The following is a 13,794-nucleotide window of genomic DNA, read 5'->3' on the forward strand; positions in this document are numbered from 1 at the left end:
ATAATGAAAAACATATTTGCATAGTAAATAATTAGTATTATCAATGTGACCAAATGTGTTTGTTTTTTATTTCAATCAAGTCGGATTGAAAAGTGATGCAAACAAATTAGGCAATATTTGTCATAAACAGAATATAAATAACAAATTTAATTGAACATCTTCCTGAATGAAATCGCTAAAGACATTTGAAATAAATATGAGTAAAACAAGACAAATAAGAGAGCGACCTCATAGCAGTTATATTTTATATACATCCTGAACAAAATCAATAACCTTTCATTAAATATCTTGATTCAACAGACCTTTAATATAATTCACAAAATATTTAAACAAGAGATGTGTGTTTGTCAGAAACACAATGCCCCCTACTGCGCCGCTTTGATTTAATTTTTTTTTACTATATCCCTTTGGATTATATCATTTGGCAGGTACAGATCATTTTTACAAGGGAATAAATTTTTTGTATTACTTCCCTTGTGAAAACGATCTGTACCTGCCAAATGATAAATAGAAATTATCTCCCTTTAAAGCTTGTAACTTTCCTTGGATTTGTTTTTTTTACTTTTGACCTTGAAGGATGACCTTGACCTTTCACCACTCAAAATGTGCAGCTCCATTAGATACACATGCATGCCAAATATCAAGTTGCTATCTTCAATAATGCAAAAGTAATTGCAAAACTTTAACCAAGGTTAAAGTTTTGGGACACACACAATGAATGAATGAATGACAGACAGACAGACAGACAGGCCAAAAACAATATGCCCCCGATCTTTTGATCCAGGGGCATAAAAAAGTACAGGGTGCTACTAAAAACAGCTTAATAGGTGGAACACTCTGGTTTTATGCCCTCATAATTTGCTATATACCATAAATCTATGTGTGCCTTGTTCTGGGACTAAAGCATATGCAATTAAAATAATCAGTGTGTATTTAATTTATGAAGCAGTTGATGCTAGAACGCTGTAGCATTCCCTGTCATTGGTTTTTTTGTCATCCATTCAAGCACTTTCCCATGACAACCAACAGACTCTGTGGCTATTTCACTGGCTTCATATTCCATAGACCGTCATTAAGGTAGTGAATATTATCCACACCTATACCCTTGTTCTTTGAAATTCTGCAAAAAAAGATATTATGTTTTTTATTGTCAAAGAAACCAAGAAAGAAATAAAGCAAATAAAATCATCTAATACTATGGAAAATGTAGTAATGTGGAAGTGAAACGTTCTTAGTTATTTTGCACATTTATTTTGCATACTAAGCTATATTCAGATTAATTACAGGCAATTGTTTCACACAAGACCCAAGTCATGCACAAATGGGTCTTATTCAATTTGCAGCCAGCGTACATGTATATCTACGCCAGCATTCACAGGATAGCTCATAATCAACTTGTGCTCATGCGCAAGCTGGTCTGGAGCTACGCTTTGCGGCATAAGAATTTTTTGTGCATGACACAGCTCTAACGGTCAATTAGAGTTGTCCTTGCAGGCAGATCATAACTGAAGTTCAACCTTAATAAAATTGCTCTGGGGAAAAGGGGGTTAACAAATATTTGGGCCGTGCTCTGTGAAAAGGGGGTTTAATGTATGTGCCTAAAGTGTCGTCCAAGATTAGTCTGTGCTGTCTGCACAGGCTAATCAGGTACGACACTCTCCGCCTTAACTGGACTTTTGCTAAAAAGAGGCTGTCTATAGGAAAAATATCATAAAAGCGAAAAGTGTTGTCCCTGATAAGCCTTTGTGGACTGCACAGGCTAATCAGGGACGTTACTTTACGCACATGTATTTACCCCCTTTTTTACATAGCACAGCCCTTTTCAAAGACTGTTTAACTGCACTCACATTTCTTCTGTGGACATTTTGGTGACCCCAATAGCCAGAGCACACTCCTTTCCTTCAGCCATGATTGCCTAGTATGCAGTTAAGGAAAACTGTTAAATGTAAAAATTATGGCACAAAGAACCACTAGAATGGTAAGTGGCAAGTTTAGTACAATGATGTAGTCATTTATATGTCACATTATTTATAACAAGAGGGCCTGAAAGGCCCAAAGTCGCTGACCTGAGATAAAAAGAAATGACCTGTTTTTTGCAGCCCAAGATATCAATTGAACAAATGTTCTAACCAAGTTTCATGAAGAATTAACAACAAATGGCCCCCTGGCGGCCATGTTTTTCAACAGACCTGAGCCATTTTTGAACTCGTCCAAGATATCATTGGGACAAATCTTCTGACAAAATTTCATGAAGATCCGACAATCAATGTGGCCGCTACAGTGTTAACAAGGCATATATTTATGACGCACAACGGAAGACAGAAAATTGACAAAAGGTGATCACAAAAGTTCACCATGAGCAAAAAATATTATGCTCATAAAGATTGTCACCATGTTTGAAGATGATATTATTAAAACTAATTGAGTAGACTAAATGAAGATATTATAACAACATTTGCACTCAGCAAGTGTCATTCAGATTGAACTAAAAATGTGACTAACAGTATTCACAATGTTTCACTATAAACAACTGTAGACATACAAAAAACTACCACCCCCCTGAGAGCCTTGTTTATAAACAAGAGGGCCATGATGGCCCTGAATCGCTCACCTGACTAACCAAATACAATCCCAACCCAGATTTCATCAAGATAAACATTCAGACCAAATTTCATAAAGATTGGATGAAAACTGTGACCTCTATTGTCTACACAAGGTTTTCCTAATATTTTACCTATTGACCTAGTTTTTGACCCCAGGTGACCCAAATACAATCCCAACCCAGATTTCTTCAAGATAAACATTCTGATCACATTTTATAAAGATTGGATGAAAACTGTGACCTCTATTGTCTACACAAGGTTTTTCTAGTATTTGACCTAGTGACCTAGTTTTTGACCCCAGATGACGCAAATCCAATGCCAACCCAGATTTCATCAAGACAAACATTCTGACCAAATTTCATGAAGAATGGATGAAAACTGTGACCTCTATTGTCTACACAAGGATTTTCTATTATTTGACCTAGTGACCTAGTTTTTGACCCAACATGACCCAAATACAATCTCAACCCAGATTTTATCAAGATAAACATTCTGGCCAAATTTCATAAAGATTGGATGAAAACTGCGACCTCTATTGTCTATACAAGGTTTTTCTATTATTTGAACTAGTGACCTAGTTTTTGACCTAGTAACCTAGTTTTTGACCCCAGATGACCAAAATACAATCCCAACCCAGATTTCATCAAGATAAACATTCTGACCAAATTTCATCAAGATTGGATGAAAACTGTGACCTCTACTGTCTACACAAACAAATTGCTGACGGTTTTTCTATTATTTGACCTAGTGACCTAGTTTTTTACCTCAGATGACCCAAATACAATCCCAAACCAGATTTCATCAAGATAAACATTCTGACCAAATTTCATAAAGATTGGATGAAAACTGCGACCTTTATTGTCTACACAAGGTTTTTCTATTATTTGACCTAGTTTTTGACCTAGTGACCTAGTTTTTGACCCCAGATGACCCAAATACAATCCCAACCCAGATTTCATCAAGATAAACATTCTGACCAAATTTCATAAAGATTGGATGAAAACTGTGACCTCTACTGTCTACACAAGCAAATTGTTGACGGACGCACACGCACGCACATACGGACACCGGACATCACATGGTCACATAAGCTCACCATGTGACTGTCACTTTGTGACAGAATAGCTAACAAACATTAACTATTTTCAGACTCACCTTGCAATTATATTTCCAATTAAAAAATCAATAAATCCGTTTTAAAACACAAATATTTGATAATGTGGGTTATTGTATGAAACAATAAAACCCAGTTTATTTTAGCAGAAATGTGGACTTTTCAAGGGAGAGTTTCTTGAGCATACTAGTATGTTGATGAAAAAAGAGTTCTCTCAAATTCCTGAGTAAGAGTTACTGCCCATTCTATAAATAGAAAGTTATGAGATAACTTCCTTTCTGGCATTGGATTCCAAGGCTTAAACCTACAGAAAAAATGAAATAAAACAAGGGCTGTTTGTAAAATATGCATGCCCCCCATATGGGCCGTCAGTTGTAGTGGCAGCCATTGTGCGAATACGTTTTTTGGCACTGTGACCTTGACCTTTGACCTAGTTACCTGAAAATCAATAGGGGTCATATGCGAGTCATGATCAATGTACCTATGAAGTTTCATGATCCTAGGCGTAAGCTTTCTTGTGTTATCAACTGGAAACCATTTTACTGTGTAAAGTCACCGTGACCTTGACCTTTGACCTAGTGACCTGAAAGTCAATAGGGGTCTTCTGCGAGTCATGATCAATGTACCTATGAAGTTTCATGATCGTTGGCGTAAGCGTTCTTGAGTTATCATCCAGAAACCATTTTTCTAAGTTGAGTCACCGTGACCTTTACCTTTGACCTAGTGACCTGAAAATCACTAGGGGTCATCTGCGAGTCATGATCAATGTACCTATGAAGTTTCATGATCCTAGGCATAAGCGTTCTTGAGTTATCATCCGGAAACCATTTTGCTTGACCTTTGACCTAGTGACCTGAAAATCAATAGGGGTCATCTGCGAGTCATGATCAATGTACCTATGAAGTTTCATGATCCTAGGCATAAGCGTTCTTGAGTTATCATCCGGAAACCATTTTGCTATTTCGGGTCACCATGACCTTGACCTTTGACCTAGTGACCTGAAAATCATTAGGGGTCATCTGCGTGTCATGATCAATGTACCTATGAAGTTTCATGATCCTAGGCATAAGCGTTCTTGAGTTATCATCCGGAAACCATTTTACTATTTTGGGTCACCGTGACCTTGACCTTTGACCTAGTGACCTGAAAATCAATAGGGGTCATCTGCGAGTCATAATCAATGAACCTATGAAAATTCATGATCCTAAGCCTAAGCGTTCTTGAGTTATCATCCGGAAACCATCTGGTGGACGGACATACGGACGGACATACAGACGGACCTACATGAGCAAAACAATATACCCCCTCTTCTTCGAAGGGGGGCATAAAAATCTACATTAATCTGCAGATATATTTCTTAGTTTTATAACAAAAGCATCACAAAATGTCTGGAAGAGGTAAACCAGCAGGAAGGAAGAGGATAGCTCAGACAAAACTGCCAGAAATTCAGGATACTAGAGTGTTCACAAGCTGTTTTTCTCTCTATATATAAGGAAAAAGACCCCCCCCCCCCTGGTGGCCATGTTTTTTTACTGATCCAAACCATTTTGGAACTCAACTGTCGTATAAGGAAACAAATGTTCTGACCAAATTTCATGAAGATTGGGCAAAAAATGTGTCTTCTAGACTGTTCACATGTTTTCACTATATACATATAGAGAAAACTGCCCCAACCCCTGGCGGCCATATTTTTTCACCCATCATGACCATTTTCGAACTCCTCCAAGATATCTGTAAAATCGATGTTTAGAAAAAAAATGATGATGATTAGGCAAACAAATGTGACTTCTAGAGTGTTCACAAGTTTTTTTTACTATATAAATTTAAGGAAAATGACCCCCCTTGGCGGCCATGTTTTTTTACTGATCTGAACCATTTTCGAACTCAACCGTCATATCCAGAAAACACATGTTCTGACCAAATTTCATGAAGTTAGGACCAAAAATATGACTTCTAGAGTGTTCACATGTTTTCACTATATACATATTGAGAAAACTGTCCCACCCCCTGGTGGCCATGTTTTTCCACCGATCTGGACCATTTTCAAACTCATCCGAGATATCAATGAAACCAATGTTTTGACCAGGTTTCATGATGATTGGGCAAACATTGTTACTTCTAGAGTGTTCACAAGGTTTCTCTATAGCCATATAAGGAATACTGCCCGCCCCCTGGCGGCCATGTTTTTTAACAGACCGGAACCATTTTTGAACTCAACCAACATATCATTTAGACAAACATTTTGACAAAGCTACATGAAGATTGGGCATCAAATGTGACTTCTACAGTGTTCACAAGGTTTTTCTTTTTTTTAAACTAGTGACCTAGTTTTTGACCCAGTTTCGAAGTCAGTAGAGGTATCAATGGGACAAATATTTTGACCCAGTTACATGAAGATGGGATAATAAATGTGGCCTCTAGAGTGTTCACAAGGCAAAATATTGACGCCACACAACGGACGCCGCACGACAGACAAAAGGCGATCACAAAAGCTCACCATGAGCACATTGTGCTAAGGTGAGCAAAAAAGAACAAGACAGCACCTCCCAGTATCTTTTGCATTCTTTTTGTTGAAACGAGCTTACCAATGTGAAAACAGTATGGGCTATACATTTTTCTTTCAGTATGACAACTTCTTAAAGAATGCGTGTCTGGATGACCTGCCCTTTAAGCATGTTTTGCAAAGACTGCGCACTTTTAAGACTAAGACTACACTATAATCAGTCATTTAATATTTTAACATAGAAAACATTATTCACATATAGCAACATTATTCATTGTTCACATGCCAAAGAAAGCTTGTGATGCCCGGCCAACTGACGTGAACTAGCTCTAAGGAACCAAATGACCTAGCACATGCCATACAATTCCATTAGGGATGTTATGTGAATTTAAACAGGGCTTTATTCATGTGAGTAAAATGTCGTCCCAGATTAGCCTGTTCAGTCTGTATAGACTAATTAGGGACAATAATTTCTGCCTTAACTGTATTTTTAAAGAGACTTCCTCTAAACAAAAATATATAAAGCGGAGTGTCTTCAAACAAGGAAAAAACAACACAATCAATCAAGCTGATCAAACAAGGATACAACAATCTGATCAATCAATCTGATCAAACAATGATACAACAATCTGATCAATCAATCTGATCAAACGCGGATACAACAATCTGATCAATCAATCTGATCAAACGCGGATACAACAATCTGATCAATCAATCTGATCAAACGTGGATACAACAATCTGATCATTCTGATCAAACGCGGATACAACAATCTGATCAAACAAGGATACAACAATCCCATCAATCAATCTGATCAAACAAGGATACAACAATCTGATCAATCAATCTGATCAAACATGGATACAGCAATCTGATCAATCAATCTGATCAAACACAGATACAACAATCTGATCAATCAATCTGATCAAACAAGGATACAACAATCTGATCAATCAATCTGATCAAACACAGATACAACAATCTGATTAAACAAGGATACAATAATCTGATCAATCTAATCAAACAAGGATACAACAATCTGATCCTTTTCGAGCTTGGTCATCCTAGCTCCAGGGGAGGTAAGGCCAGGGCACATGATATTGGCTCCACTCAACACAAACTTGATCGCCCCCTTGTCTACCTGCATGTGGGGCAAAATAAATGGAACTGAAAGCAGAAAAAATTCCAATCATTCTTGTTAGTATGCAATTTTCTTTTAATAAAGAAATAAAATAATATTTTGCTGTCACTCACATGCTGTTCTGGTTTTTTGATGGTTTGTTTATAGCCAATGTTACTTTGCTTCTAAGTGGGAAAGAGTTACTAAAGAAATAAAAGTACCAGTAATAATATATCTTTTGCATGCACAATTTAATGGGGTGTAGTGGCTGTTTTGGTGATTATTTTACTGATAATATATATCTTTGAAAATGTGTTTGCAAAAATAAATAAACATTATAGTCCCTGGCCTTCATTTAATTTTATTTCCAATAACGCAACATACACTTTTGTATTGAAACTGATACATTACTTCTTGTGTAAATTTGTGTCAAAAGTATAATTAAGCACTGATATAAGTTGAAACTGGACAATTTTGTAAGCAACAAACATTACATATAAAATGCATTAAATAACATCAGTTTAAAGAAATCATGCTCTAATACATGTAAATCTTAAACCACTATAAAACCTGATAAAATCTTACTTTTTTAGCCCCATAGTTGCGCCGCTTTGAAGCCATAAATTTGACCTTTTACCTTGAACAATGACCTTGACCTTTAGCCACTCAAAATGTGCAGCTCCATGAGATACACAAGCATGCCAAATATCAAGTTGCTATGTTCAATATTAACAAGAGCTGTCACCATAGGATGACTTATGCCCCCTATAAACGCTTGATAGAAGTTAGGAGCTGTTTTCGAAACCTAAACGCAGATTTCGAAACCTAAACGCGGACCCTAAGTTCAAGGTCAAGGTCACAGGGGTCAAAATTTGTGTGCGTATGGAAAGGCCTTGTTCGTATACACATGCATACCAAATATGAAGGTTATATCTCAAGGGACATAGAAGTTATGAGCATTTTTCAAAACCTAAACGCAGATTTCAAAACCTAAACGCGGACCCTTACTTCAAGGTCAAGGTCACAGGGGTCAAAATTTGTGTGCATATGGAAAGACCTTGTCCATATACACATTCATACCAAATATGAAGGTTATATCTCAAGGAACATAGAAGTTATGAGCATTTTTCAAAACCTAAACGCAGATTTCGAAACCAAAACGCGGACCCTAAGCTCAAGGTCAAGGTCACAGGGGTAAATTTTTTTTTGTGCGTATGGAACAGCTTTGTCCATATACACATGCATACCAAATATGAAGGTTATATCTCAAGGAACATAGAAGTTATGAGCATTTTTCAAAACCTAAACGCAGATTTCGAAACTTAAACGCGGACCCTAAGTTCAAGGTCAAGGTCACAGGGGTAAAATTTTGTGTGCGTATGGAAAGGCCTTGTCCATATACACATGCATACCAAATATGAAGGTTATATCTCAAGGGACATAGAAGTTATGAGCATTTTTCGAAACCTAAACGCAAAGTGTGACGGAAAGACGGACAGACAGACAGACAGACAGTCCGATCACTATATGCCCCCTTTTCTTCGAAAAAAAAGTTATGACCAAACCTTAACGAAGGTTTAAGTTTTAGGAAAGAAAAAAACAATGATATTTGACCTTTTACCTTGAAGGATGACCTTGACCTTTATTTTTCACCACCCAAAATGTGCAGCTCCATGAGATACACATGCATGCCAAATATGAAGTTGCTATCTTCAATATTGCAAAAGTTATAAAAGTTTAACCAAGGTTAAAGTTTTGTGACACACACATACAATGACTGACTGACACTATGACAGACAGACAGACAGGCCAAAAACAATATACCCCCGATCTTTCGATCCGGGGGCATAAAAATATACCCCCTCTTCTCCGAAGGTGGGCATAATACAAATTCAAACTTTTCATCTCAGATTTCAAAAATAAAAGAACAATAGAAATAGCTTTTAAGTGTAAAGAAACTTTAAAATTGTTACTGAATCATTATAATTGTACCCATTTCCATGCACTGTTTCACATTTGCAAATCAGAAATGAGTTTCCCAAAGCTTTTTTAAAATGAGCTTAATACATGTGCTTAATGTCATTCCAGATTAGCCTGTGCAGACTATACAGGCTAATCAGGGATGACAAAGTCAGCCTTGACTTGATTCTCACTAAGAAGAGACTTCCTTTGCAAAAAAAATACCATAAGAGCTCAAAGTGTCATCCCTGATAAACCTGTGCTGGCTGCACAGGCTTATCTGAGACGACATTAAGCAACGTTGTCCTACAGCGTGAATCAAAGGTATTTGAGAAGTGTTACTTATATATTAACTCATAAGCGTACACTTATGCAAGAGCTTCAAGGAGGGTATGTAAGGGCCGTCCCTCTGTCGGAAGAACACTGGTTCTCCAGCTGCATTGGCCAGAATCTCTATGTGTTCATGACTGAAAAACAACAAACAGTATAAATTATTGACAGAGATATAATATATTTTTATATTAAATAGCATTAAATAAATAAATGTCATCATAAAATTAAGTGTCATTTTCTTTACAAAGCATTAAAGAACACATGCTTTTTATCACATTTTTTATTTATATCAGACGGGATACATGCTTCTTTACACAATTTATTTATCATGATGAATGTTTATTAATAAAATACTTATGGACTGTATACTGAAAATAATCTTAGTCAAATCAAACATCACAAAACTCAGCACCAACCATTTGATTAACTTGACGGCATCCTTCTTTGGCATAATCTCGCTCAAGTAATTTTCTATGAAAGGATATTGAGCTATAACCGACTGCTTTACACCTCGTTGAACAGATGACTTTGCATTGTTGCACCCAGAAATACTTTCCTTCTCATCAAATCTGTTAAACAATAAGAATGCCTTGAACTCAAGGTTTAAAATGTTTTTGGGAAATAAAATAAATCTATGATTGTAAAAGATTGACTTCACAAGCATTTTTGTCCTTCACAAAGTAAGTTTAATGATCCACCCAATTTATAAAACCTATGGATCATGAAGAACAAGAATACGCAGTCCATAGGCAAATTACTGGTCTAGATCACCAGCATACTTTAAACTTTGTTGTCAATTGTTGACCTTGACATGAAACAGAAGAGTAATTCAATTACAACATTTTAGCTTTATAATAATGGACCATGGACATGTGAATGTATTAAATTGAAGTAAATGTTTGGTGCACCTTTAAATAAAATCATGCAAATATATATGATTTTTTTGTTAAAGGGGCCTTTTCACAGATTTTGGCATGTTTTAAAGTTTGTCATTAAATGCTTTTTACTGATAAATGTTTACATTGGGTCTCAAAATCTCCAGTAAAAAAACAAGAATACATAAAAAAAAATTAAAAAAAAAATAACCAGCGATTATTTTCCTTTTTTATAAAGTACTGGTAAACGGCACTTTTCCAATTACAAAAAAACTACAAATTTTCCAATTGCTGGCCAAAAATTCCCAATTTAAGGTAAAAAAATTTAAAATAATTTTTTTTTTAATTTTTTTTTTTAAATGCAACAGTTGTTAGTTTCCCTGTGCAGCTCTATGGTTTGAAACTAGGTAAATATAATATTGACAGCTTGAAAACACTTAGAATCAATTAAAAAGTATTTGGGAGCATAAAATCAAATACACCAATTTCCCAATTTGAGGGTTTCTCGACTCGATTTTTCAAAATTTTCAGGTTTTCACGCCTCAATTTTTCCCAATTGGACCGGTACGGCTACTTTTCCCAATTGGACAAAAAAATCACTGGTAACCCTCAACGGGGTTCGAACCACTGACCCCTTGGAGCCATGGAGCAAGTCTCCCGATCTATCCATTAGACCATCCGCTCTCATATATCATGAACAACATATTTTTCACTTAATATATGCAATATGCGTAGTATCAAAAAATACGACAACAACAGAATTCTCCAAATTATTCCATCATTTCGCGTTGCAACGCTTTATAATTTTCAGGTTTTTAAATCATCAAAAGATGCATCTAATGGATATTTTAGAGCATGGTAAATTTTCAGTATTACTGTTTTCTCACAAATATCATAACTTCAAGAAAAATTTGCGAATCTGAAACAATTTTTTTCAATTTTGTCAATTTACCAAAGCCTGAAAAGGCCCCTTTAAATAAATGTAGCTTGCCCAAAATAATTTCCATCTTATTTACAATCACATACTTACAAGTGCATCACTGTGTGTACTCAATGTGTGAAGAATAAAACACATTTGTAATAATAAAATATATATATTTTAACCATTTGATTTTTTCTGTGGACCACAATTAAGCACGTGAATGTTTATAAGAAAATGTCATTCAGTTGTTCTTTTTTTGCTGGGCTAAATGAACAAATGGATGTTACAACTATGTAAAAGAAATATGTAAAGATAGATACAATAAATGTTGTTAGGGAAGTGATTTTGAGATGCCCAATAATTTATAACAATTTTTCCAATTATATTTTCAAATGTCTTATTATTCAAATGCCTTCACTTTCTTCTATTAATATGATGCTTAAAATTGACATTTCTTACATTGTTTAATAAAAAAGAGAAGAACAATCAAACTTGATATTAAAGAGTTTGAAAACAATAAAAGTGGTTTCTATACATAGAGCTCTTAAAAATTTGGTTTTTAGCTTAAATTGTCTAAAAAACAAATTACATTTTTTTTGGTTTGTTTAGTAACATTTGTTTATGTCAAACATTTATATTTATTTGTTTTGTTCAACAATAATGTGCAGGCAATGATTACTTGAGTAATATAAAACAGACATCTTAAGTTACAGTCAAGTTACTTACCAATACCAAATCAGTATCGTAATTAAGTTATTCTGGTGAAAATCAATAAATGTTTTGAGACTTCTTTTACAACCAGTTTGATTAAATATTACCTTAAATGCCCTTTGCTTACTGATTCAGCACATAGTCTTATTTTTAAACGCAGGCAAAATGTATTTGTGATACATTTTTTCGCCACAGAATTCATGCATTAATGGATCAGTTGTAGCCATAACGGATCATGTGATCGAAACCAATCAGGGGGGGCATCTACATTTAACATGTCCAAACATAAAATGTGTTGTTTACAATGACCCAGTAACATTGCCAGTTATGAATTATATTCTTTTTTTGTTATTAATTGTTTTCTATATGTGATTTTGTATCCACACTTTATGCATGGTGTTATTGCGTGAATTATCTGTTGACAATCCTAAAAAGATCAAAAAGATATGGGCATCTCATTTAAATTGTTTGAATCATATCTAATCATCGATATTGAACATGGAACATAAATAAAACATTAAGATTAAGATCATTTATTGTAAGAAGCAACAAGGTTTGCATATATTTTAATATATTATATTATTTAATATCAATACGCATATTAAAATTTTATTATCACGCTTTATCAGTTATTGCTCTAATTCTTCATTTCATTTAAGGTGTTGCGAAATCTTAAACACGAATCAAAACTGAAATGGACTTTAGCAGGCAGAAAGACTACTAAATGGCCTTTAAGTTAATGCGTAAACTTTTTACTTTCCAACAGAGTTATAGCATGTGGCCAAGAAAAATGTTCAACCTCAATTTGGAAACAATACGGAAGTCAACAAAGTGGTATATACATGTCAGCAAATTATACTGAAATGTTTGACAAAGAGTAGCTCCGATAACGACTAAATCAATGCTTAAAAAAACAACAACAGGCCTTGAAGATACTGTATGCAAAATATCATATAAAAATGTCAACTATTTATCGCGATACACAGTCTTGAACATCAATGTGATCCGCCAAGGGTTATGATCCGGTAATGGTAACTTGACCGTTTATGTTATATTATAAGCTTGCCCGTACATTGGGCAGCCCCACATTTTGCTGTTAACTGATGTTAAAAAAAGGGGTGTAGACGTTTATAACAACTGTAATTTCTGTTTTGTACATGGTAATAAGAAAAATACACAACAGTGTTTGTCCGAAATATCCGAATAAATGTGCCCTTAAAAATGCCGTCCATATGTTAATTACTAAATCGAAACTGCCTATGTACTTAAGCAAATAATTACGAAATCAGAAATATACAATTCCGCAAGACAAGTTTTGAGAAATTTTAAATACTAACTTCTTAAACATGTTTATTTTTATTTACTCTCGTGTTTATATATTACCAAAATATTTTATTATGTACAAAACGCAAACATAAGGATACAAAACACTAAGATTTAAAATCCACAATCATTGTGTTACATTTAATGTGAATTTGTGTACCCATGCACATACCCTAAGAACAAATTGTGATTTCAAATTTTTTATATTTTGAATAAGTTTCTTTTAGGCATGCAAGACCAAAATGGCGAAACAGATGAATACAGCTCAAAATTTAACATAAAAAAACTTTTCAGCCTAATCATGAGCGCCAAACAAGATGCATGCGGTATT

General features: G+C 34.9%; 1 protein-coding gene across 1 annotated transcript; it reads right to left on the reverse strand.

The window, feature by feature from the left end:
- Positions 1 to 227: 227 nt before the first annotated feature.
- Positions 228 to 13,575, reverse strand: LOC127877675 (malignant T-cell-amplified sequence 1-like). The gene is made up of 6 exons (XM_052423768.1): positions 13,478 to 13,575; positions 10,049 to 10,201; positions 9,666 to 9,766; positions 7,254 to 7,387; positions 1,848 to 1,915; positions 228 to 1,120 (listed from the first exon to the last, which is right to left on the reverse strand). The coding sequence occupies exons 1-6, from the start codon at positions 13,486 to 13,488 to the stop codon at positions 1,039 to 1,041; spliced, it is 549 nt and encodes a 182-aa protein (XP_052279728.1). The 5' UTR covers positions 13,489 to 13,575; the 3' UTR covers positions 228 to 1,038.
- Positions 13,576 to 13,794: the final 219 nt, after the last annotated feature.

The sequence above is a fragment of the Dreissena polymorpha genome, chromosome 4 (genome assembly GCF_020536995.1).
Source record: "Dreissena polymorpha isolate Duluth1 chromosome 4, UMN_Dpol_1.0, whole genome shotgun sequence".
Taxonomy (NCBI): Eukaryota; Metazoa; Mollusca; class Bivalvia; order Myida; family Dreissenidae; genus Dreissena; species Dreissena polymorpha.